The sequence below is a fragment of the Ornithodoros turicata genome, chromosome 9 (genome assembly GCF_037126465.1).
Source record: "Ornithodoros turicata isolate Travis chromosome 9, ASM3712646v1, whole genome shotgun sequence".
NCBI classification, from domain to species: Eukaryota; Metazoa; Arthropoda; class Arachnida; order Ixodida; family Argasidae; genus Ornithodoros; species Ornithodoros turicata.
The window spans coordinates 32,225,724-32,253,514 of record NC_088209.1 but is presented as its reverse complement, the minus strand read 5'-3'; the positions used below and the strand labels follow the sequence as shown (position 1 = coordinate 32,253,514).

Genomic DNA, 27,791 nt, shown 5'->3' with positions numbered 1-27,791 from the left:
CTTATGCGTTTCAGGATACAATGAACATGCAGGGAGGTCACAAAAGACTACATTTATTGTTTTATGACCTTGCTACAATGCCAATATATATTTTAGGAATGACAATGGACAGGTACTCTCCCTAAATTTGCCAGGCCGAGAGCTACAGGCCCATAGATAGAGATCAGTGGGCGTGCCAGCTTCGCACTGCATGCTGGAATGCTCCTGTCTACCATGTGACCGTACACGTGACCCTAAGAGCATGCGCAGACCAGCTGTCAAAGCAGACGACGGGAGTCGTGGTTGTCTTGCAGTTCAGATATCTGCATTGTGATGAACGCCGCGCGTCCATGTTTATTTGTGTGTGTTCGGAGGGTTACTCTTGGTTTACCATTTTACTACAAGACCGGTCAGGATCTGCAGGACAACCACGTAGGACTAGAAACATCATTCGCTTTACCGATATTTGTGTGACGACGTGGCCTCGTGTTGTGTGTTGCTGAAGTGGTAAAGCATGCCAGTAATCAAATTTGTGCAACGATGGAGGAAATCAATTGAATCTGCAGCTGTAGCACAGTGCCAGCTTGCAAAGGAAGGGTTCAAGATGACTCTCTCACGGACAGGGGTACGCCTGTACGCCGAAACAGCCGGTCAAGTGCGTGCTTACAGGAAACGTTATTCCCGTGACAGAGCTGCTTTCTGTTGAACGACAGCCGCAACCGCGGTTCGAACACGTTGTTGTAACAAACCGTTGTTTCCGCAGTGGTGCTCACATTTTAAGAGTAAATGACTTTGGGAAAGCGTAAAAGCACGAAAAGCAGCGAGAGCAACAAAGCGTTGCCAAACCGAACCTGTAGAGAGGATCACGTGGTGGACAGGAAGTAATGGCGGTTTTGACAGGAGCGACCGCAGAGGGGTCCCACGGAAATCTGCTCCAAACGGCCGCTCCTGTGTTTCTTTCCTCCATGGTTTGGCGCAAGGTGCAATAAATACTGCCATCGTCTCGGTGCCTATGATGGAGAAAATGCCCGCGCCCTGAGGTGTCCGTGCGTCCCCGTCCGAGAAGAGAACACATATTGACAGCCCACGGGGCCCACGCCGATAAGACAGCACCGGCGTGACGCCGCCGGCGGAGAAAAATGCTTACGGCGCACACCTCTAAGTGGCCCTTCTGTGATAAGATTATCGAATTTCCAAAATGGCTGTGGCGTTCTGAAGCAGTAACCGGGGTCGAAACAAACTGTGCATATCTGAACAAAACGCAATTATATCATTTTGACAATGCAGCTAAGAAGCAAGACAGTTTGCTACATCTTCATAGGTCTCCTATTGAACTTACACTTTTGTAATGCCATAGAGCCAGTGACTGTTATTTTCGGTATTGCTGCTATTGGTGTTTCGGTACTTTACGCTAAATGGCAAGCAGTGCAGTGTACATACGAGTGCTGTGCTACACCTTGGGTTAAAGATAACATAAAAGGTAAATAATAGCATTTTTCCATCCCTCGATGTTAAAACAATAGCAAGCACCTAGATGTTGCAGTGGATATACTACACAGGCTGAATAAACCAACTCATAATTATATGTTACTGAAGCGATTATGAAACACACGTGTGTTGACATTAAGCACATTTCAGATGCTCAAAGGAAGAAGCAATAGGTAGCTTTGCTAACGTGCGAATATATTCGTCTTTGACTCTGTTTGATTAATTGAGTTGTATACAGCTGCATGGTTGCAATCTAGCGCACCTTTCACGTGGTTTACACTTATTTTATTATCCAGGTTTAGAGAATACGATGCGAACAAGACTTCACGGGCAGCCCTTGGTGCATCAAACCGTGATCAGTGCCATCAAGGAACATCTGCGAAATCCTAATCCGAGGAAAGCATTGGTGCTCTCTTTCCATGGGTGGACTGGCGGAGGAAAAACTTACGCGAGCACAATGATTGCGGACGCCCTTTATGAGAATGGCATGGACAGCAAATTTGTCCGCCTTTACGTTTCCACAAAGCATTTTCCACATCAGGATGAAGTACCAAAATACAAGGTAACAAGCTTTGTATGAATGTATGAAAAGTATTTCCCTTTTCACGACAACGTTTTGTGAGCGTTGTGTTTATGGATTTCCGTCCTCATGTTTTTACAATTTGTCTGCAAAGTTTGTTCATAGTGTGAGACATTCTCTTGTGCTGTCTGTCTTCCTGGCTGACTTTGACTGGTGTCTTATTTCAGAAACAACTTCATCAGGAAATTGAAGGAAAAGTGAGGGAATGTGCCAGAGCTTTGTTCATTTTCGATGAAATTGATGAGATGCCCAACGGATTGATTGACATCATCAAACCGTACCTCGATTTTTACAAGGCACTCGATGGGGTCGACTATAGGAAGGCCATATTCATTTTTCTCAGGTTGGTGTCCATTTATTCAGTACGGCATTGTTATGTCACACTACCAGTTTCAATGCTGCAATACCAAATAATTGACTCGACAAAGACAGCACTATTTGCAAAGCAGTATTTTGTGAACATTCTGAGGTTCTACCCCTAGCAATAATACAGTTGCAATTTTTGCATCATTCTATATAACTGTCCAACCACTGATGGCAGTATGTATTGACTGCATAAAACTTTGCAGATGATTCTATTCTATCTTATCGTATAATGACAACAATGTGTAGAAACTACAGCATTGCATGTGAATGTGCTGTTGCCATTTGTTAGAACAGCTCTGTGTCTCAAGCTAAATATGCGTTTTGGTTTGCCAGTAGAGTACATGCAGGCATTTGTCACATAAGTACAAAAACTGCAGTATTTTGGCCAGTAAATTATGTGTGCATAAAGTTCAACCATATAGCGGGAGGTATGTACTTGTTCAGAATTGTTCTTGATGACTAGTCCAGGATGACTACGTAAAAACAGCGCAGAGACGGGACACAAAGAAGAAACAAGTGCACACACAGAGCGCTGACTAGCAACTGAAGCTTTACTACCCAAAGGGGGCGAAACCGAAAAGGAGAGAAGAACATGAAAGGAGGACAATCAAGAACACTCCAAAATCTCCGCCTTAACTTAATCCAGGATGAGCCAAAATTTTAGAAAATCGTTTCATAATCTGGGGGGGGGGGGGGGGGGGGGGGGATGAGCCCATTGGCTACCGCAGACAAATGTGCATCATCTGCTTATATTTGAGTCAGATCATCGTGGCCATGAAATCTGTCAGTGTAATGTGCTTAAGGTGATCTACCCTCTTAGAAACAATCTTTGTTCTGCTTTAAATACCTCTTGCAGCAACACTGCTGGTGATGTGATCGCGAGGTCGTTACTCTCTGCGTGGAAGAATGGAATAGACCGAAACAAGATAAGGCTCAGTGAGATGGAAAAGCTTGTTGGGCTTGGAAGCTTCAATGAGAAAGGCAAGTGAGATAGATGCTAATGCTTGCAGGCTATAGGAGTACGCAGGGCATGTTCAACATGTTTTTTCTCTCTCTCCCTATAATTCGTTCTGACACGCGGAATATTCCATCATTTTATCTTGCGAAAATTGTGGGCAACTTCTTTTGGTTCTAATGTAATAAGATTTGGATATTTAGACCTTTTCTTGTACAGACAGACGAGACAGTATTCGTATAAATTGAACACACTTGAAGTATTATACTGCTTAAAGTATGTTTCAATGGTGTCACGGTAACCAATATTAGACAGCACTCAGAAAAAGTAGACACTGAAGCTTTTTACATTTATTAAGGTACTGGCTTTCATGTGGTGGACCACACTTGTTCAAGTACAAAATGATTGGCTGAAGAAGCCTGGTCAACCACATGAAAGCTAGTACCTTAATAAATCTAAAAAGCTTTAGTGTGTACTTTTTTTAGTGCTGTTTGATATCCGAGCACCTTACTTCTTTCGCTCCGTGCTACTACGTCTACTTGAGATAACCGATATTAGTTACAATTCGAATGATTTCTTTTTTTTTTTTTTCAAAACTAAAAGTCTATTTAAATTTTCCTTTGAAGTGGTTCCCCAGACTAGAAGGCAATATTGTAAGTGAGACATTATTAGTATTATGAACTTACATACTACCTTCAGGAACTTCCACGCAAAATATTTCATTTGGGAATAACGCATTTCCTAAGAAAATTATTTTACAAAAATGCATGTGGCTGCTGTGAGCTCTCCCAGCACCTTCTCGCGTGATATCAGTTCATCCGAGCACTTTTATTGGCCGTCTGGAAGCGTCTGCTACAGCGAGGGAGCGAGTTCACCACGTGCGGCACCAAATACAACCGTTAATAAAAAAAGAAACAAAAAATACATGTGCCGTTACTGCTGTGCAGATTAGATGACATCAGCAGAATTGGAAGCCGCACTCCTACTTTTTCTGTGAATATATATATGGCCTGTAAGCCTAATTTCTCCTCCTCCTGACTTTTGTTTTCTAGCCCTTCCGTGCTCCTTTAAATGTTGTGGAGTCTGCTGAAATGTGTCTCATACTATCCAGTTCTAGCTCTGTTGTCAAATGCATATCATCATACTAAGCAGTCGTACTTCTTCATGTACCTGCAGGTGGCCTGTACCGAGCCGACATTGTGGAGAAGAACCTGATCGACGTTTTTGTTCCGTTCCTGCCACTAGAGCGAAAACAGATAATCGCTTGCATCGAAGACGAATTCAAGCGACGTGGCATTAAGATGCCTCCCAAGAGGGAATTGGAAGAAATGGCGGACGACTTGGATTATATCCCATCTGAATATAACTTATATTCTTCCACTGGCTGTAAGAAAGTTCACCAAAAGGTTACTCAGCACTTGGGTTTCCGAGAAGAAATCTGAGTGCTGTTACACGCACAGTTTTTTTTTTTTTTTTCAACACATTACATAATTGGAAGCAAGAGGTCTGGAATGGATGCACATACACATTTTTCCACGAGCAGGTGCCGCTTCTGCAGGATAGCAGAGAATGCTCTAAGCTTACATGGATATCGATCCACTAGCTTGTTAAGAGTAATTTATGCAGGGCATGTGCATTTGTGGAGAGAAGTGTATAGAAAATTGTGGGAGACTTCGAAACAAAGGTGAAGAAATATAACAGAAAAATGTGCTGACATCCTGTGAAGCCTAACGAAAAATACTTTTTGCTACCCAAGTGATACATACTGGGTGCCACCCTCGCTGATTAATTTATTGCCAGTGTGCCTTCAAGGCTGATTGACTACAGAATACTGTGCCTGAGAGCTGAGCTGTGTGTTGAATGCTGTTTCTGACTTTATCAATCTCCCTTCTTATTCAAAAGTAGGACAATACTGGTGGAGGCAGTAATGTGTTTAGATGCTTTCTTTGCCAAATTATCGAGGCATTTTAGTTCAGTCCCCTCTTCCTTATAAGCAGTTATCGAATAACCTACAGAATCTGTATGTTTCTACAACTTTTTCGAACTGGCGCTGCGTTCAAAAGGACATGCTTAGTTATTGGAGAGCTTCTTTAATAACCAGACATGAAACAAGGATATTTCAAATTTTCCTCCTTTTATATTAACCGTATCTGTTTAACATTGAAAGCACAGGGCTACGAAACAGGTGTCTGCTGTAACAGCACCATATGTATAGCTGGTGCAGTGCCTTTAGCATAGTAGCAACAGCACCTTTGCTTCAGATCAGCAGTTTTGAAATCCTGTTCTTCAGAACACAAGAGGTACAGGACAAGATGGGTGTGATGAGGTGCAAGACGACACCACTGCTAATCATGCAGGAGTTAATGTCACAAGACCATATCTTGGTTGGGAGTGTAGTTAGCAGTCCACCATGTCTGACTGCACGCATCATATGCATGTTGTAATCTAATTTCCCATGCCACAGGCACCATGGGCCATGTACCAAAATGTCGGAGGGATCAGCAAGCCGAAAAAGGGGGGAGAAAGTATGGACTGGGGGGAAATATATATGTACAGACCTATTTTTATAGTCAAACGTGTAAGGACTGTACGAAGAATTGTGATGTGTAAAGTTACTTTCTAGTCTTATTTATCTTTGGTTTAAATTACACTGGGGAATCCATACAACGAAAGCCATGTCAGTGTTTTCTTTCTCTTTTTTTTTTCTTTACGACCATGCAGCTATGTGATTGTACTCTTCAAAGTACAGTGCCAAGCTTCCTTGAAACCCTTGTGGTTTCTTTCGGTGATAAATTCATACCTTAATACTCTGTTCAACATCTATGGAAGTTATTGCACTGCAAGACTCAGCAGGAGCATTGAATTTTTGAAGTGTCCCCACTTGGACTCTCTTTGGTATGCAGTGACAGTTGCAAGAAACATTTAGTATTGCTTATTCCTAATGAGGCACTTAATTGTAATGTCATGTTCTGTATCATTTCGTGCTGGGTAATGCACTGCTGCATAAAAATGTCAATTCTGTTGGTTCTACTGTGTTCAGTGCACATTAAAAACCTAGGGCCCTCACTTTTCGGGTTTTATTTTTTGTGAAAATCGGGTGATATACTGAGAAGTGATATATTTTCGGGTGAAAAAATATTTTTTTATATGTCGAAATTAATTAATAATTGGGGGTTTACATCGCGAGACAAGTGAGATCATGAGCGACGCCACAGCGGTTGGTCTGTGGTGTGTTGAAATTAAATGAAATAATATTTATTAAGAAACTGGTTGATAATTCACTGTATAACCACTAAGGCTTGCACTGGGCCCTGTTTATAGAAAGAATAAGTTGCATGTTCAGTAAAGCATCATCCATCGATGAGCGTTGAGAGCATGCTCGCGCTCGCGTTGGTATGCCTCGTATATCGTTGGCTGTTGCTGCATCCTCTTTGCTACTCTGCGTACTTTGCTGATACAAGATACTCCACAAGATTTGAAAGTTGGCTTCACCTAACACTTCCGTGTATTGCGGGCAAACCCACTTCAAAGAACGCCGAGTTCCTTCGCTGTTTAGCGTGATTTTTCCTGATTCCTTTGCTATTTTTGGTAACAGCACAAGAAAGGGTCTCGCCGACATCCACGGAAAGCACTAACAGTACAAAAATCCAACACTGAAGTTTTCAACTTACTTATTGACGCTTTCATGTAGCAGACTACATTTCTTCGGGTGTGAAAAACACAGGGCATTTTTGGTACGAAACCAGTGTATCACTTTGGTTGGCGTGGCCAATCTGCAAGGCGGCTTCACCTCATTATTGAAATGGATTTTGAGGGACAAGGGAAGCTGTCATGGCCCCATTAATCTAACTTATCACTAAACTAACCAAGTTGATGATGTCTTAGGTTAGTTTAGTGAGAGTTTCTGTATTTTGTTTAGTGAAGTTAGGTTAGATTAATAGGGCCATGGCCGCTTTGATAATGAAGTTGGGAGTGCGAGGCAAGCTGTCACAGCCGCACTAATCTAGCCTAATATATCACTAAACAAAGTGTATGATGTCATAGGTTAAAGATGGCTTCCCCGTAACACAAATAAATGAATCGAAAAGTTCCGCTAAATCTACAAACGTACAGCAACACTAAGCATTCGTTGAAGTGGGCTTGACCGCAGTACACGGAAGTGTTAGGTGAAGCCAACTTTCAAATGGTGACGCCTACCAAAGGAACATTCTTCACGCTAGAAATCGGACCTGCATGCAAGCGTCCACAAATCCAAACCCGTCGTGTTTTGTTTACTTCAATGGTAAAAGTGCAAGGGTGCAGGCGAGCTGGTACATTGTGAAAACGACGATAAAAACCAGAGACACGGAACAGAAAAAGACAACACGACACGTTCTCAAACGTGAGAACGTGTCGTGTTGTCTTTTTCTGTTCCGTGTCTCTGGTTTTTATCGTCGTTTTCACTTTGTTTGCTTCACCAGTAAGACGCGGCGCGGTCGGGAGCAAGTTGGGAGCGGTCGCGCGATTGCCGTAGTTCGCGCTTGTGCGGCTCAAGTCCTTGGTTTGCACTTTCGCAAGCCCGGTTGAACTATTTTGATGTAAATCGGGAGGTAAAAACGGGCTTTATCGGGTTTTACACGAAAACTGAGGGGGAGTTGGGAAGAGGCAAGTCACTGTGTGTTTACACAAGTGACGTGCCCATGGAATATTCTGGTGGAAAGAACAGTCTCACATGGAGTATTCGCACCGCACAGGAGTATCCGAAGTGGCGCACAGAGCAAACAACACGATGGATTCCATAGCAGACGACACCATCGGTCCTGTCGTCTGCTATGAAACCCACCTTGTGGCGGCGGCGCGGAATATTCCCCATGGTTAGAAGAGGACGAAAAGATATGACGTCGAGCGCCCTGGAGAATCTTCCACTGGAGTGTTCCGGAGAATGTCGCTCATGTGAGTGCACAGTCAGTTGCATCTTCTTTGATGTGTGGGAAATCTTTTCTGCATATTATTTTCTAAGACAACCTATTAAAGAGTATTCTTGGTAATCGGGCAGAACCTGAGAAAGTTCTACTAAGCTAAAGTACAAGCAGTTTAACAACACATTTCAAACAGATGGAAGCACCAGCATTCCTTTTCGTTACCCTAGTACGCTTTATATTCAATACAAGTTGAGCATTCTATAAAAAGATTCATGTCACACAGTATGAAGCAGGCTGTTACATTTTCAGACTAAATTCCACTGTAAAAAATTGTTTCACATTGATGCTTCCTATACACTGCTTGACAGAATAATGTTCTTCAGCCAGCCAACACGTCATACAGCTACACTGCTGTGATATCGTTAATTCACTGCAGCCAAATGAACAGAATTCTTGACAAGAACACATCCAGAAAGAGTATTGAATAAGAGTTTATTAAAAATAACTTATTTGAAATATCACAGTTGATAAATAATTCAAAGGGTGCACTGTCTACCTTGACAGATTTCATTTTTCTGACTATACGGATGTGCTATACAGGCCATTCCCTCTGAATTTCCCTAAAGCTAACTTAATTGGCACTGCCTTGCAACCAGAATCTGAAAGTGTCCGATCTTTGGTTGGATAGAAGTGCATTTCTTTCATGATTTTCTCCTCCAGTTCCTCCGAATCACTTTCTTTCATGTTTGCCAACTCTCTTCGAATACATTCTGCTATGTGCTTTTGTCGCATTGGCACAAAAGGGATGACCTCGAATCTGCTCATCCACTCTGGTAGTAGTAGTCTGTATTCTTCCTGAAGTTCACTCAAGTTCTCTTCTTCATCACTCAGCAACTTCAGCAGTACGTAGTTCTCCACCACATATGGCTCTTCACTGAGAGATAGGATGAATATTGTGGGTAACAGTCCTCACTGTAACAACTTGCTCCCACTTGTCAAACAGACTGCTCAACTGATGACAAAGTGGGTCGTTGTTTAGGGCTACGTCATCAATCGTGATCACGTTTGTCTGCCAGAATGTCTGTGGACGGTCTACTTTCCAAAATCTTTTTCAGCCAGATGTGCAGGTGTCATGTGTTGGGAGACAACCAGTTCCACAGACAATGGATAGATATTCGAAATTAGAGACATTGTGTATGTCTTTCCACATCCAGAACACCCGACGAAGAGTAGCACAAGGGGGAGCGTAAAGTTGTTTGACATCAAGTAGTTGCCAATAGAGTTCACTGTAAGTTCAACTGCAAACTTTTGTCCAATAACATTCTGTCTGAGAGTTTCATTAAGACTCCTGGAAGACCTGGTTCCTCCTAAAGCATAGTTTTAGGAGGAACCAGGTGACCGATGCGCAGGTCCACAGCCATCGCTTTCGTGTCGGACTGAAAGGAATAACGTTTTTTGAGTGTGAAGGCTCGAGTGTCTCTTGGTATTTCTGCCACTGTCGCTCCAAGAATGGTGGTGGACCTGCAAAGAGGGGAGAAACAGTATTTTTTTTTTTTTTTTTTTATGTTTCGACCAATGTGTTGCGCACTTTTTAATGAAATTGTTTGCTTACAGTTCTTGTGTCCACTCTCATACCCTGGGTAAGTAATAGCAAGCATGCTCTTTGCCATGTCGGAAGAAGTTCTTGATATGCAAGCTGCAATGATTCGCTAGTAAAACATCCTAAGCTGCGCCAAGACGTGGAAAAGTGACAGCCATTTTCAGACGTGACAGCACGACGTGTGTACTGTGTAGCAGCTATAATAACGAAGTAAACGTGTAATTTTGCGTGTACTACATAGCTACATTCGCTGCATAGTGCACTGATAGCTGATAGTGCATACTACTATTCAACGTCATTCGTTCGCGCCCGATTGACGCGCCACGCACTTCAAAAAACTGCTTCTAATGGCTTCTAACCATCTCACGCTTCCTACGGACGGAAGAAAAGCGGAGAAGACACACAAGACTACACAAAGATTCATATGTGTGCTGTTCACAACTAATAATGTAAAGTGATTATATATTTTGTGGCCAACAATGTTCGCACTGGACATACATTGCCTTTTTGTCAAGTTTAATCTTGATGTGGTTGGCAATGTGGCCATGTGGCAAAGGTGAAACACCGCTAGGCGGTTCATTGTCGCTCTATGGATTTAAAACACGTCGGCAACAGACAAATGATGTACGCCGCAAGTTTCACTCCAAAGTACAGTGTTCTAGAAGGGTAACATAGTGGGAAGAGCGCCGGCCCACTCCCCAACGGCAGCTGAGCCAAAAAAAGCGGACGTCCGCGTGTGGCGCTGCTGTTGACAACCCGAGCCGCTGGAGTGGAAAATACCGAGGGCGGGTCGGTGTGAATACTTGTGTGCTTCCGTTCTGTTGCCTACGTTTTTCAAGCGCATTCCTTCAACATGTGCACTTGTGAAAGAAACGACTGGTGAGCTCTGATGGAGAAGAAAAAGAAGACGGACACGCATTGCTTCCTAATCCACGCTCCTTCCACGCTAATGTCCTATATCAGGGCTCGACTACTCTAGTGTATATTAGCATAAATTGTGAGGTAAATTTCACACTGCACATAGTAATGTGTGTCGACGTAGTACACAGCGTCATGAGTTTGAAGTTTGAGTTGAAGTTTTGAAGAAATAATTTCTCCTAAATTGGCAGGGTAAAAATCGGGTAAGAAACGTGCTCTAAATTAATGCAAATTCAGGTTGAAAAATTTCCAGTATGCTAGATGCTGGAGTACAAAGAGCCACTGTCCAGGGGTAATGCGCTGTGACTCACTACACAGCATCACTTTAAACGCCACTGTGGTAGGACCTGGAATCATACTTCTGGAGCTGTTGAGAGCACAGTGCTGGCCGCAATCAGCTATGCGCTGTGACTCACTACACAGCACCACTTCAAACGCCACTGTGGTAGGACCTGGAATCATACTTCTGGAGCTGTTGAGAGCACAGTGCTGGCCGCAATCAGCTACTTTTACCACGTACTGTGTCATCACAAGTGGTCCTCCAACGGTGGCTTTCATGTCCTGTTCCGCTCGAGTTTTACTGTAAGCAAAATCTATGCGATTCAAAGTATTGTGTTTCGAGATTTTAGAAAAGTGCAGTGACCTTAAACACGGGTACCTTTGGTGCTGCTGTCTCAATTTGGTTTGAGGAGCCCTAATTGAAAGGTTAATTAAATTTTGCAGGTATACTTAATTGGTCGTCTCACAGATGCATGGTATCATGCCGAAAGTTCAGCCTATTCGTATAAGCCAAAGGAAAAAGCGGTAGCCAAGCAGTTCCTGGGGTTTTTGTTAAAAATATGTAATGTATACGAAAAACGCCCTTCAGCAGCACATCATTTTGCATTTGACTCATTGCATTGCTAGTCATCTATGTGAGTTGTCTGTGTTTTTATCCATCGATTGTAATACGTACTGCAGACCACCCGATGCAGTCACCACAACATTGAGTTCCTGCATATATAGCATATCGCGTATAGAATACTGCACATGCACATATGTTTGTATTAATATATAGTCGGGGTGGACCTTACATATATATGCTACCTTGGAGGATTCCTGAGTTTCTGTACGTAGGCTGTACAATAGCCTGTGAAGTACAAGATACCAAAAAGTTAACATTGTAAGGAGGTTAAAACACAAAATAAATATTATTTGCCGGTACGCAGTTACAGTGGTCTCTTCGCACTCTACAAACACTAAATATCTCATGCACGAAATTTTTAAAAGCAAAATATGTACGATATTCGTAATCTCCCGTATATATCCAAATATCCGTGACAGACGTCACAGGGACTTCCACTGCCATGATAGGCAAGCCTGAGCGATGGGCAAGAACACGTAAACAAACACAAACACGAAGGCTCAAAACCAGCAAGCCTATCATGGAATTTATCCACCAGCTAGCCTGCATTTACGCCATTCTGTCAATGGACTTCCACTGGATCTACAAACAGGGCAGAAATGCTAGTCTCTTTCCCATCAAGTACTCAAGTAACCAAACTTGGACTCCAGACAAAAGATCACAAAAGAGTATCAAAAATGCACCCTAAAAAGAGCTAAAATGACAACAAAAAACGAAAACACACAGATAGCGCTATCTGTGTGTTTTCGTCTTCTTGCCGACATTTTAGTGCTTTTGTGGTATGCAGTACCAACAGTCCCAGTCTGACTTTACCAAAAAGGATTTTTGTGCTGTTAAAGAGCATATTTGTTGAAGCAAATTTATTGTTGAGAGGCTTCAAATCTTGAAAAAGTATCAGCGCTTCTATGATTATGTAAAACGAATGGAATGCAAAGACACACGCACATCATGACACTACAACCGGCAGCACAATGACTTCTCCGAGTGCAGGGTTCTATGCTTTGTTTATATTGTTTCCTTCATTATTTGACTGACTTTACTTGAAGTACATTTGGAATTGGGTACTTTGTACTGTACTTGAAGTACTAATGACGCCAGGTACTTTATTTTAAGTATAATTTCGAGGTACTTTACCCATCACTGGCACCGAGAACGCTACAGTTCACATGGAGCGCTGCTCGGACGCGCTCGGGGTAGCTACAGGAGCGCCGCGCCGCGGCATCCGCTCGATAATCTTCAGAGGGGGAGCGCCGCATTTGCCACTACCACTGACCACTGGCCACTACATCCTTCTAGAGCACTGTACTCCAAAGTACAAAAAAGACGCTAGATCCTGAGGGGTATCATTGCCGCGTCACTCACTCTTCCAGGTGCTTCCGCGCAAAAATGCAGCTCCTACTTCTCATTGGCTGCTGTGTGGGACGCCTTCCATTCTAGTTGCTTCCGCGGGAAAAATGAAGCCATTATTTCAATTTCATCTATTTTTGTTGTACTGTTTATTAATAGGCCTGTTCTTTCACACGAATGTTGCACGGACGATCTTTTTCGCGTTGTTAAAATACTGGGAACTTTTTGCCTGCTTTGTAGTTTGTTAGGTTTGTGTGTTGAAGCATCGAAGGTTGAAGTCGTTGAAACCGGTTGAAGCCGTCATGGCTATAGAAGCCCGCTGATATTCGAAACGTTGAAAGTGTATCTGAAGCATGCGAAGCACTTTGTAATTTATCAGGGGCACTGTGCATCACCGCTGTGTTTCTCATGGGTCATCATGAGGCACCTCACGCCAGTGATATGGATTTGATGAAACAAATCGGATTCAAGTCAACTCAAGGTTCGCCAAGATAAACTTCTGGGTTTGTAACAAAAATAAAACAAATAAGAACAGTGTTGGAAAGCTAAAGTAGACGTTAGAGGACGTATTATGCCCCCAAATTTTATGCCCATAATTCCGCTTGGTCTGTTATGGCCAGTTCTCACTTGGCGACGCCCGACGCGGCGTCGTGAGCGGGCGGCGGAAGTAGAGGCGCATTTCCGCCGCCCTGTCAGAGCGCATGAGTTTCATGTTCCCACCACAGTGGCCTTCCGTCGTCCAAAGCAGACGAAAAATCAGGGGGCGTGGCCTTTCTGTGTCACCTAATTGGTCGCCAGCTGTCGTTCTCGGCAGCTCTCGCCGACGTCGTGAAAGAAGTTCGGCATGGCAGTTTTTTTGGCTCGACGTCTCTCCTCTCCCGACTCCGGAAATGCGCGTCTATTTCCGCCGCCCGCTCACGACGCCGCGTCGGGCGTCGCCAAGTGAGAACTGGCCCTTACTCTCCGGATAAATCGTAAAAATTAAAAAACCGCCGCTGCCTTATCGGCGATAGCCAGTGTTGCCACACGTGAATTAAAATTATCTGTAGATCCGAGTCCGAAAAATCTGTAGATCGTGCTAAAAATCTGTAGTCACTCAAAACTCAGTTTCTTGAACGTTTTGCCTTCAAATCTGGAATGTCTGCCTGCGTCTCTAAATTAGTGGAAGAGGAAGGGCTTATTTCGTTCCACTGGTGAAGACCACAGCCGGAATTCATTGCTGCGGCGCACTGCCATTGCGCGCTGAAACTTTCGGTTTCGGTTTGCGATGTCGCGTACTTAAAGGGACGGTCTCGTACCCCCTGCCCCTTTTATAAAGTGTACCATTCGATTGCCCTTTGTTGCTTTGTTGTTCCACCAGAATATTCCATGGGCACGTCACTTGTGTAAACACACAGTGACTTGCCTCTTCCCTACTCCGTATAGTTCATGAAACAGCCTTAGACATAGTCTGCAAAGGCAGGCAATATATGAAAGTGTGTGCTCTCTACACATTGTCACATAGCAGATTTTGCATAGAACATTTTGCGGTAACAGTCAAACAATCCATTTATTTTCACTTCATAAACAAAAGTGCTAGAGATCTCTACAGTGTAAACAAAATTTTTCCAAGGTGTAAAAATTGCTTGGTGATCACACAATTAGTAAGGCTGTACGAATGATGATGTACTTGCACACAGATAATACATAACTAAAACAGGTGTTAGCCAGAACAAGCATCTCAATGTGGTATATAATGTGCACTGAACACAGTAGAAGCAACAGAATTGACATTTTTATGCAGCAGTGCATTGCCCAGCATGAAATGATACAGAACATGACATTACAATTAAGTGCCTCATTAAGAATAAGCAATACTAAATGTTCCTTGCAACTGTCACTGCATATAAAAGAGAGTCCAAGTGGTGACACTTCAAAAATGCAATGCTCCTGCTGAGTCTTGCAGTGCAATGACTTCCATAAATGCTGAACAGAGTATTAAGGTAAGAATTTATCACCGAAAGAAATCACAAGGGTTTCAAGGAAGCTTGGCGCTGTACTTTGAAGAGTACAATCACATAGATGCATGGTCGTAAAGAAAAAAAGAAAACACTGACATGGCTTTCGTTGTATGGATTCCCCCGTGTAATTTAAACCAAAGATAAATAAGACTAGAAAGTAACTTTACACATCACAATTCTTCGTACAGTCCTTTTACGTTTGACTATAAAAATAGGTCTGTACATATATATTTCCCCCCACCCCATACTTTCGCCCCCTTTTTCGGCTTGCTGAAACAGATACGGTTAATATAAAAGGAGGAAAATTTGAAACATCCTTGTTTCATGTCTGGTTATTGAAGAAGCTCTGCAATAACTAAGCATGTCCTTTTGAACGCAGCGCCAGCTCGAAAAAGTTGTAGGAACATAGAGATTCTGTACAGATTATTCGATAACCGCTCATAAGGAAGAGGGGACTGAACTAAAATGCCTCGATAATTTGGCAAAGAAAGCATCTAAACACATTACTGCCTCCACCAGTATGTCCTACTTTTGACTAAGAAGGGAGATCGATAAAGTCGGAAGCAGCATTCAACACACAGCTCAGCTCTCAGCCACAGTATTCTGTAGTCAATCAGCCTTGAAGGCACACTGGCAATAAATTAATCAGCGAGGGTGGCACCCAGTATGTATCACTTGGGTAGCACAAAGTATTTTTGGTCTGGCTTCACTGGATGTCAGCACATTTTTCTGTTATATTTCTTCACCTTTGTTTCGAAGTCTCCCACAATTTTCTATACACTTCTCTCCACAAATGCACATGCCCTGCATAAATTACTCTTGACAAGTGAGTGGATCGATATCCATGTAAGCTTAGAGCATTCTCTGCTCCTGCTCGTGGAAAAATGTGTATGTGCCATCCATTCCAGACCTCTTGCTTCCAATTATGTACTGTGTTGAAAAAAAAAGAAAAAAAAAGAAACTGTGCGCGTAACAGCACTCAGATTTCTTCTCGGAAACCCAAGTGCTGAGTAACCTTTTGGTGCACTTTCTTACAGCCAGTGGAAGAATATAAGTTATATTCAGATGGGATATAATCCAAGTCGTCCGCTATTTCTTCCAATACCCTTTTGTGAGGCATCTTAATGCCACGTCGCTTGAATTCGTCTTCGATGCAAGCGATTATCTGTTTTCGCTCTAGAGGCAGGAACGGAATAAAAACGTCGATCAGGTTCTTCTCCACAATGTCGGCTCGGTAGAGGCCACCTGCAGGTACACGAAGAAGTACGACCGCTTAGTATGATGATATGCATTCGACAACAGAGCCAGAACTGGACAGCATGAGACCCATTTCAGCAGACTCCACAACATTTAAAGGAGCATGGAAGGGCTAAAAAACAAAAGTCAGGAGGAGGAGAAATTAGGTTTACAAGCCAAACATGAAAGATGAAAGTCACTGAAAAGGTTACCCAGCTGTAGGGGTCTCTCTTGTTAAGCCAAACATATTCACAGATAACGTAGGAGTGCAGCATGCAATTCTGGTGTACGAGAGAGCTTTCAATCTCACGGGTTCGAAAAGTCTGCTTCCCTCGGCTGCCAGCTTGAGATGTCATCTAATCTGCCTGGTAGTAAGGGCATGTGCCTTTTTTTTCTTTTTTTTAACAGTTGTATTTGGTGCCGTGCGGGGCAAACGAAGAACGCAAAAATATCAGCCGCATCTATCACAGAGCATTCGCTAGGTCGCCTCGCTGTAGCAGGTGCTTCCGGCAGCCAATAAAAGTGCTCGGATGAACTGACATCACATGCACGAGAAGGAGCTGGGAGAGTCCATAGATGTCACGTGCATTTTCGTAACATTATTTTCTCCGGGAATGCGCTATTCCCAAATGAAATATTTTGCGTGAAAGTTCCTCAAGGTAGTGTGTACGTTCATAATACTAATAATGTCTCACTTACAATATTGCCTTCTAGTCTGGGGAGCCACTTCAAAGGAAAATTTAAATAGACTTTTAGTTTTGCAAAAAAAGAAAAAGTAATTCGAATCATAACTAATATTGGTTATCTCAAGTAGACGTAGTAGCACGGATCGAAAGAAGTAAGGTTTCCTCAGAGATCAAACAGCACTCAAAAAAGTAGACACCAAAGCTTTTTACATTCACTAAGGCACTAGCTTTCATGTGTTACACCGCGTGAAAGTTTGTACCTTAATAAATTACCTAGGTAATTCAACATAGGTAGGTAAACTAGGAAACGAATAGGTAAAATGCTTCAGTGTCTACATGTTGAATGTGCCCTGTATATTCCTTGACTGTGTACTCTGCAAGCATTAGCATCTATCTCACTTGCCTTTCTCATTGAAGCTTCCAAGCCCGACAAGCTTTTCCATCTCACTGAGCCTTATCTTGTTTCGGTCTATTCCATCCTTCCATGCAGAGAGTGACGACCTCGCGATCACATCACCAGCAGTATTGCTGCGAGAGGTATTTAAAGCACAACAAAGATCATTTCAAAGAGGGTAAGCACATTATATTGACAGATTTCATGACCACGATGATCTAATTCAAATATAAGCAGATGATGCAGATTTGTCTGTGGTAGCTAATGGGCTCATCAGATTATGAAACGATTTTCTAAAATTTTGGCTCATCCTGGACTGGTCATCATGAACTATTCTGCCAAGTATATACTTCCCATTATAGGGTTGAATTTTATGCATACACAATTTACTGGCAAAAAATACCAGTTTTGTACTTATGTGATGAATGCCTGCATGTACTCTACTGGCAAACCAAAATGCATATTTAGCTTGAGACACAGAGCTGTTCTAACAAATGTTCTAGCACGTTCACATGCAATGCTGTATTTGCTACCATTGTTGTCATTTTAAGATAAGAAGAGTAGAACCATCTGCAAAGCTTTCTGCAGTCAATACCTACTGCTGTCAGTGGTTGGACAGTTATATAGAATGATGCAAAAATTGCAACTGTATTATTGCTAGTGGCAGAACCTCAGAATTTTTACAAAATATTGCTTTGCAAACAGTGCTGTCTTTGTCGAGTCAATTATTTGGTATCGCAGCATTGAAACTGGTAGTGTGACATAATGATGCCGTACTGAATAAATGGACACAAACCTGAGAAAAATGAATATGGCCTTCCTATAGTCGACCCCATCGAGTGCCTTGTGAAAATCGAGGTACGGTTTGATGACGTCAATCAATCCGTTGGGCATCTTATCAATTTCATCGAAAATAAACAAAGCTCTGGCACATTCCCTCACTTTTCCCTCAATTTCCTGATGAAGTTGTTTCTGAAATAAGACACCAGTAAAAGTTAGCCAGGAAGACAGACAGCACAAGAGAATGTCTCACACTATGAACAAACTTTGCAGACAAATTGTAAAAACATGAGGACGGAAATCCATAAACACAATGCTCACAAAACGTTGTCGTGAAAAGGGAAATACTTTTCATATATTCATACAAAGCTGGTTACCTTGTATTTTGGTACTTCATCCTGATGTGGAAAATGCTTTGTGGAAACGTAAAGGTGGACAAATTTGCTGTCCATGCCATTCTCATAAAGGGCGTCCGCAATCATTGTGCTCGCGTAATTTTTTCCTCCGCCTGTCCACCCATGGAAAGAGAGCACCAATGCTTTCCTCGGATTAGGATTTCGCAGATGTTCCTTGATGGCACCGGTCACGGTTTGATGCACCAAGGGCTGCCCGTGAAGCCTTGTTCGCATCGTATTCTCTAAACCTGGATAATAAAATAAGTGTAAACCATGTGAAAGGTGCGCTAGATTGCAGCCAGGCAGCTATATACAACTCAATTAATCAAACAGAGTCAAAGATGAATATATTCGCACGTTAGAAAAGCAACCTATTGCTCCTTCCTTTGAGCGTCAGAAATGTGCTTAATGTCAACACACGTGTGTTTCATAATCGCTTCAGTAACGTATAATTATGAGTTGGTTTATTCAGCCTGTGTAGTATCCACGGGATTACCGTGCAACATCTGGGTGCTTGCTATTGTTTTAACATCGAGGGATGGAAAAATGCTAATATTTACCTTTTATGTTATCTTTAACCCAAGGTGTTGCACAGCACTCGTTGTATTTACACTGCACTGCTCGCCATCCAGCGTAAAGTACCGAAACACCAATAGCAGTAATACCGCCAATAACAGTCACTGGCTCAACGGCATTACAAGGGTGTAAGTTCAATAGGAGACCTATGAAGATGTAGCAAACTGTCTTGCTTCTTAGCTGCATTGTCAAAACGATATAACTGCGTTTTGTTCAGATATGCAGTTTGTTTCGACCCCGGTTACTGCTTCAGAACGCCACAGCCATTTTGGAAATTTGATAATCTTATTGGCCCACAAGCCGCACATGGACTAGTTCAGATTTGGCTACGTTTTGTGCGTGAAAAATAATTTTAAGAACATTTCTTCATTCTGCTACTACAACAATTGATGCGCGAAAAAGCAAATCGGCAGAACAAAAGTGCCGAGATAAACAAATGGAGCTTGCGTCGGTTTAGTTCTTGGAAACACAGACAGATGGCGGCAGCAACAAAACCAGCGTTCTGAACCAGCGAACCAGCGAAGAGTTTGACAATGTTCCATGGTTCCATGCAAACATGAACGGTTTTGAACCAACGTCACCGCAGGTTGACGCTAGAAAAAGAAGGAGAAGAAGGTTCCGCCGGTGGCCAATGTTGTTTTGTTGTTCTAAGGACATTAGTAAATGGTGCTATACTTGACAAATGGCAAAAATCACTGATATGTAAAGCCTGCTTCACCTGGCGCACCGAGGCTTTAGGTGAAGTTCCTGTCTTGTCCTGCCGATATGCATCGTATATTTCCAGGTGCACTTTGCGTATAACTTTAATTCGATGTGAGTGATAACGTAGTGCTCTGGGATTTGTGGAAAGGTTACGCAACAGACAAGCTACTCAAGTAGGATCCGTATATGACACAGAGAACCTATAGTATCAATGAAATAAAAAAATCAGGGACAAATGACACTCATCAGTAATGCACTCCATTGTGTTCTGTATGTATAATCATGCCAGCACATTCATATGAAAAATCAACAAGGAGTCTTAAGGCTGCAAAATAGACCAAATAGGCCGTCGCGTTGCAAGCATTTAAATACAAGAAAAGCAAAAGAGTAGGACAAAGCCGAGTCCTGCCGATGCTTGCCGAGCTGCCGAGCATGTACGCTCTTGATGTTTTGCACGTGCACTTAATACTAAAAAAAGAAAAAAAAAGGAAAAGTCCATAAATGTGTGGCTTTAATACGTGCTAATGGGGGGGGGGGGGGGGTTGACAAATACGTGTTTCAGAAGTAGTTGCTTCCCAAATAAAAGCAGACGACAGTATGTGCGCGCGAGAGAGATGTTCGCAGACGACAGTGCTTCATCCGAGTTTGTTGCATGTGGGTGGAACTTTTCTGAAGAATTATTGTGCACTCTTACAGGTTTTGAAGAGAAAATATTGCGTATTGTGCTTCCAAGTATGCAAGAGAATGATAAATGAAAGATATTACATGAAAGGCCGAAAGCCTTCACCAGTGACCGGTGTTCTTCGGCGGCTGTACCTACGGCATCTCGAATGGTGTCCTCCACTTGGCAAATATCCTTTCTTTTCATAACAATTTTTTCCAGTTCATAGTGAAGACGCTTTCGAAAGCATGCAATGTCTAGATTGAAGCGGATAAGTTAATTCATGGTGAGATTGCCATGCAGACTAGGGTCAAGATGGCGTACATTCCGTCACAGGAAGACAGCTTTTCTGTATCATCTTGCATCGTCGAAACGCCATCATTTTAAAATAGCCTTTTCTTTTTCTTTGGTATTGGATAACATGTTGCGTGCATATTGTATTCGTATTTTGAAATCCTAAGTTTGTTCCTGTTTACTTTCATGAGAAATGACCCCTACCTAAATAAAATACGAAGGCAGAAAAAATAGGCGATGTCAAGTTGCCGGTGGTGAGTAAATCAAAGAGTGATATTAAACGGTAGGAACAACTTATTTATTTACACATGGTAAACAAGACTTTCGTGCACGAGACTGCACTTCTTCAGGTTACAAAAATGTAAACATGGTACAGGCACATATATACAGTTGAAGGGGGAGTTCTGGCATGAGAGGGTAACAGGTTGATGGAAAGGATGCAAACAACAGATAAAAATCACAAGAACATAAATACAGAAGCAGGGGTATCAGAAGCGAAACAACGCGAGCCCAAGGGCTTATACATAGGAAACGAGAACACTTGTTGGTGACGTTCGAGGAATTAAGGATAAAAAGGGGGGGTTATGGCGACGGAATGAGGACACGGGTGCGGAGTACAAAGGTGACCAGTGGACCGTGAGAAAGTGAAGACGGAGGTGGTCTCAGGATAGAGACAAACGGAGAAAAATGTGGAAGTTGGAGAGTAGTGTGTGTGTGTTTATCATTATCTTCTTTTATTTGAAAAATTATATTTACGGGTTCAATAATTGTAGTGGGCCTGCGTGGATGTTCAAACCATGAGGCTTCAGAGACTGGAATTTTGCAATTAAAAAGGATTCGCGATTTTTGCGCTTCATGTCACTGTTATAACCCGATTCAAGGATAACGATTTTGAGGTCTGTACCTAAATCGTGTCCAGGAAGGTTAAAATGTGTAGAAACGGGTGTAGGATGGTTATTAACAATATCGGATTTATGGCCGTAAAACCTTTCCCTCATGGTGTTCGAGGTTTCTCCAATATACTGAATACAACATTTCGTGCACATAATGAGGTAACATACGTTAAAAGAGTTGCAGTGCAATCCCTGTCGGATTTCGAAAATAAAAGAGTTTGAGGTGCTCGAGATAAATGTACATGGGCTAATGAAATGACATGTTTGGCAGCGTTTGTTACCACAAGGGGAACACCCAGGATTTGGTCGGGATAGACGGGATGAAACTAGTAAGTTACGAATGTTACGTGATCGACGGAATGTGATATTGGGGGGAGCAGGAAAAATTATTTTAAGTTTTTCGTCGCTGTGAAGTATGTTGAGATGGCGGGTGAAGATGGACCCTGCGCCACTCAGTGCTTTGTTATAGGCGGTAACGAAGGATAAGGGGTTTTGTTGCTGCCGCGGTTCATGTGAAAGTAATTTATCCCGATCTAGAGATTTGCACGCGGAGAGAGCATTGTTTATAAGGTTGGGAGGGTAGTTTCGTTTTCTAAAATCGTTGGACATTTCTTCGGCGCATGCCTCAAAATCTTCTGGGTTAGAGCATATGCGTTTTAGACGTGTAAATTGACCAAAGGGGATGTTCCTCTTCTGAGTATTAGGATGGTAGCTGTTAAAATGAAGGTACTGGCGTTTGTCAGTGGGTTTCTTGTATAGATTCGTGACCAGCTTACCAGACTGTATGGAGACAGTCACGTCTAGAAAATTCACTGATGCGTGGGAAAGATTACACGTGAACTTGATGGCCTGATGTACGGAGTTAAAATGCTCGAAAAACGCAATTAAGGATGGTTCATCACCCGACCATACGATGAAAATGTCGTCAATGTACCTTAAGAAGACTAAAGGTTTGATCGGGAAGGATGCTAATGTTTTTTCTTCGAATTGCCCCATGAAAAGATTCGCATAGTTGGGAGACACGCGTGACCCCATTGCTGCACCTTGAATTTGGACAAAATGTTTTTCGTTAAATATAAAGTTGTTGTACATGAGCACAAGCTCAAGGAGCGAGAGGACAGCTGATGTCTGGAGAAATTCAGACGGGAAAGATTCAAGAAAAACTTTCACCGCATCGAGACCCTCATCGTGTGGTATGTTTGTATAAAGGGATGTAACATCCATAGTAGCCAAGATGACGTTGCTCAAATCGCTGTTCTGCTTATTAATCGAATCGACTTTGAGGAGAAAGTCATTGGTGTCTTTTACGTAAGAGGGCAGAAGCGGAGGAACGTGTTTGATACAATGGTCTAAAAGGAGAGAAATGTTTTCGGTGGGTGTGTTTATTCCTGATATTATAGGCCTGCCGGGGTTATTTTCCTTGTGTACCTTAATCAATAGGTAAAATGAACCTGGAGTAGCATTTTTGGGTCTAATGAACTCCGCTATGTTACGTGGAATAGAATCGTTAGCGATTAGCGCGCTGATCTTTTGGTTAATTGTGCGACAAAATAGTGGGGTGGGGTCAGAGTCAAGAGGCTTGTAGAACCTAGCATCACTGAGGTGCTCATTTGCTTTGCTGACGTAGTCTGAAGTATTCATCACGACAATTCCTCCGCCTTTATCAGCGGGCCTGATTATGATATCATCACGGGACTTGAGATTCCGTAGTGCTATCCTTTCTTGCTTAGATAAATTAAATGATCCCCGGTTGTCAAAAATGTTAAGAAGGCCTTTGATGTCATTGGATACTGCCTTAATATAATTGTCGATCATAGGGCTAGTTTTTGATGGGTCAGGGGTCCAGACGGAAGGTTTCTTAAATGGCGTTACTTCAGTGCGTGCACTGCCGTGAAAAAATGTTTGCAAGTGCATTCGTCTACCTAAATTTTGGAGATCATTTAGAATTTCAAATTCATCAACACCATGGGGAGTGGGGACAAAGCTCAGTCCTTTGGATAAAACGCTGGTTTCAGCTTTCCCTAACGTGACGCCTGATAGGTTAAAAACAACACTTAGTGGTGGACCTACAGAAGTCTGTGGGTGGTCTAATAAAACAGTACAAAGATTAAGGCTGGTGATGTCTGTAAGGTGGATATTATCGCGACAAGCTTTCTTACACTTCGTGCGCTGTAATTGGGCGAGCTTATCGGAAGAAAAACGATTGAGTGTGAGCAATTCTTCTGGCGTTAGAGCGTGAGCTAGTTGACGGAGCTGGTTGTCTATGTCTTTGATTATGTAAGAACTTTCTGTTCGCAGAATTCTGATCAGTTCTATAGAAGCATGCGTTAATATGTTACGCCATCTCTTGGAACTACGCGGTGAGTGGAAATTGAATGTTGGGTGAACGTCAACCATTAAACCTTTGGGTACAACATTCTGTGCTATACAATCAGAGTAGAAATGGAAGTGAGAAACAAATCTAGTTTTTCTGTCTAATAACTTACGTGCCCTAAGGAACGTTGTAGAGTTTACATTGTCCGCACATAGTCAGTGAGAGCTCCTTGTGTCAGACATCAGCTGTCCTCTCGCTCCTTGAGCTTGTGCTCATGTACAACAACTTTATATTTAACGAAAAACATTTTGTCCAAATTCAAGGTGCAGCAATGGGGTCACGCGTGTCTCCCAACTATGCGAATCTTTTCATGGGGCAATTCGAAGAAAAAACATTAGCATCCTTCCCGATCAAACCTTTAGTCTTCTTAAGGTACATTGACGACATTTTCATCGTATGGTCGGGTGATGAACCATCCTTAATTGCGTTTTTCGAGCATTTTAACTCCGTACATCAGGCCATCAAGTTCACGTGTAATCTTTCCCACGCATCAGTGAATTTTCTAGACGTGACTGTCTCCATACAGTCTGGTAAGCTGGTCACGAATCTATACAAGAAACCCACTGACAAACGCCAGTACCTTCATTTTAACAGCTACCATCCTAATACTCAGAAGAGGAACATCCCCTTTGGTCAATTTACACGTCTAAAACGCATATGCTCTAACCCAGAAGATTTTGAGGCATGCGCCGAAGAAATGTCCAACGATTTTAGAAAACGAAACTACCCTCCCAACCTTATAAACAATGCTCTCTCCGCGTGCAAATCTCTAGATCGGGATAAATTACTTTCACATGAACCGCGGCAGCAACAAAACCCCTTATCCTTCGTTACCGCCTATAACAAAGCACTGAGTGGCGCAGGGTCCATCTTCACCCGCCATCTCAACATACTTCACAGCGACGAAAAACTTAAAATAATTTTTCCTGCTCCCCCCAATATCACATTCCGTCGATCACGTAACATTCGTAACTTACTAGTTTCATCCCGTCTATCCCGACCAAATCCTGGGTGTTCCCCTTGTGGTAACAAACGCTGCCAAACATGTCATTTCATTAGCCCATGTACATTTATCTCGAGCACCTCAAACTCTTTTATTTTCGAAATCCGACAGGGATTGCACTGCAACTCTTTTAACGTATGTTACCTCATTATGTGCACGAAATGTTGTATTCAGTATATTGGAGAAACCTCGAACACCATGAGGGAAAGGTTTTACGGCCATAAATCCGATATTGTTAATAACCATCCTACACCCGTTTCTACACATTTTAACCTTCCTGGACACGATTTAGGTACAGACCTCAAAATCGTTATCCTTGAATCGGGTTATAACAGTGACATGAAGCGCAAAAATCGCGAATCCTTTTTAATTGCAAAATTCCAGTCTCTGAAGCCTCATGGTTTGAACATCCACGCAGGCCCACTACAATTATTGAACCCGTAAATATAATTTTTCAAATAAAAGAAGATAATGATAAACACACACACACTACTCTCCAACTTCCACATTTTTCTCCGTTTGTCTCTATCCTGAGACCACCTCCGTCTTCACTTTCTCACGGTCCACTGGTCACCTTTGTACTCCGCACCCGTGTCCTCATTCCGTCGCCATAACCCCCCCTTTTTATCCTTAATTCCTCGAACGTCACCAACAAGTGTTCTCGTTTCCTATGTATAAGCCCTTGGGCTCGCGTTGTTTCGCTTCTGATACCCCTGCTTTTGTATTTATGTTCTTGTGATTTTTATCTGTTGTTTGCATCCTTTCCATCAACCTGTTACCCTCTCATGCCAGAACTCCCCCTTCAACTGTATATATGTGCCTGTACCATGTTTACATTTTTGTAACCTGAAGAAGTGCAGTCTCGTGCACGAAAGTCTTGTTTACCATGTGTAAATAAATAAGTTGTTCCTACCGTTTAATATCACTCTTTAAATAAAATACCGTAAATAAATAAATAAATAAATGGGAGAAAAAAGGAGAGATTGAATTCATCAAACGACGAATTCGGCTACTCCCATAAACATACCATTCTATTACAAGAGGACGATTCGGGAAGACAGATTTGGAGTATCCTCGTAGGCACATTTGATGAGAGAGAGAGAGAGAGAGAGAGAAAAAGCAGTGGAAATGAAGAGAAACGTGCCGAAACCAAGCTCAAAACAGGAGCTTGACTCTTTCCTTTCTGCAGAATAAATACTTCTAGAGGGCTATATGCAGGACCAGATTGGTCGTAGACCTAACCGGGAAAGTTCTCATATGTTGGGAGATTTTTAAGGGGAGTATTCTGATTGGCGTACGTTGGTTCTGGCTGGTTGGCTTCGCTGTGTTGTTGTGTTTTGATTCATTCCGTTGTGTTATGTTCACAGCGTTTTGTTTCAAGTGAGTTGAGTTATGCGCATGTGTTAGGAAAATGTTTAAGGCGAGTGTTCTAATTGACATATATTGGCTTTGGCTGGCTGGCTTTGCTGTGGTGTTGTATATTTTGATTCATTGCGTCGTGTTATGTTAATAGCATTTTGTTTTAGTGAGCTGACTATATACTCATGTGTTAGGAAATTTTTTAAGGAAAGTGTTCTGATTGGCGTACATTGGATCTGGCTGGCTGGCTGGCTTTGCTGTGTTGTTGTATTGTGAATAATTCCGTTGTGTTTTGTTAGCAGCATTTTGTTGCAGGTGCGGTAAGTTATACTCATCTGTTGAAATTTTTTTAGGAGAGTGTTCCAATTGGCATGGCTTTGGCTGGCTGGCTGGCTTTGCTGTGTTGTTGTGTTGTGATTATTTCCGTTGTGTTATGTTAACAGTGTTTCAGGTGAGTTAAGTTATGCTCATGTGTTAGATAAATTTTCAAGTGGTATTTTGATTGGCGTACATTGGCTCTGGCTGGTTGGCTCCACTGCATTGTGGTGTTTTGATTCATTCCGTTGTGTTATGTCGAAAGCATTTTGTTTCAAGTGAGTTGAATTATGCTTATCTGTTAGGTAAATTTTTACAAGGAGTGGTTCGATTTACGTACATTGGGTCAGGCTGGCAGGCTGGCTGGCTTCGCTGTGTTGTTGTATTTTGATTCATTCCGTTCTGTTACGTTAACAGCATTTAGCTTGAGGTGAGTTGAGTTATGCTCATGTGTTAGGGAATTTTGTAGGGGGAATGTTCTGATTGGCGTACGCTGGCTCTGGCTGGCTCGCTTCGCTGTGTTGTTGTATTGTGATTCATTCCGTTCTGTTATGTTAAGAGCATTTTGTTTCAGGTGCGGTAAGTTATACTACTCATGTGTTGAAATTTTTAAGGAGAGTGTTTGAATTGGCATGGCTTTGGCTGGCTTGCTGTGTTGTTGTATTGTGATTCATTCCGTTGTGTTATGTTATCAGCATTTTGTTTCAGGTGCGGTAAGTTATACTCATGTGTTAGGAAAATGTTCTGATTGACGTACATTGGCTCTGGCAGGCTGGCTTTGCTGTGTTATTGTATTGTGATTAATTCGGTTGTGTTATGTTAACAGCATTTTGTTTCAGGTGCGGTAAGTTATACTCATGTGTTGAAATTTTTAAGGAGTGTGTTCCAATTGGTATGGCTTTGGCTGGCTGGCTGGCTTTGCTGTGTTGTTGATTTGTGATTCATTCCGTTGTGTTATGTTAACGGCATTTGTTTCAGGTGAGGTGAGTTGTACCTATTTGTTAGAAAAAAAACTTAAGAGAGTGTTCTGATCGGTATATTTTGGCTCTGCGTGACTGTCTTTGCTCTGTTGTTGTATTGCGATA

General features: G+C 42.4%; 2 protein-coding genes across 2 annotated transcripts; one reads left to right on the top strand and one right to left on the bottom strand.

The window, feature by feature from the left end:
• Window positions 1-784: 784 nt before the first annotated feature.
• LOC135368643 (torsin-1A-like) lies at window positions 785-6,389 on the top strand. Its single transcript, XM_064602049.1, has 5 exons — window positions 785-1,459; window positions 1,764-2,029; window positions 2,215-2,390; window positions 3,270-3,394; window positions 4,545-6,389. The coding sequence occupies exons 1-5, from the start codon at window positions 1,261-1,263 to the stop codon at window positions 4,808-4,810; spliced, it is 1,032 nt and encodes a 343-aa protein (XP_064458119.1). The 5' UTR covers window positions 785-1,260; the 3' UTR covers window positions 4,811-6,389.
• An 8,179-nt stretch (window positions 6,390-14,568) lies between these two features.
• On the bottom strand, window positions 14,569-19,538 carry LOC135368641 (torsin-1A-like). The gene is made up of 5 exons (XM_064602048.1): window positions 19,090-19,538; window positions 18,512-18,777; window positions 18,151-18,326; window positions 17,364-17,488; window positions 14,569-16,283 (listed from the first exon to the last, which is right to left on the bottom strand). The coding sequence occupies exons 1-5, from the start codon at window positions 19,289-19,291 to the stop codon at window positions 16,018-16,020; spliced, it is 1,035 nt and encodes a 344-aa protein (XP_064458118.1). The 5' UTR covers window positions 19,292-19,538; the 3' UTR covers window positions 14,569-16,017.
• Between the last annotated feature and the right edge of the window lie 8,253 nt (window positions 19,539-27,791).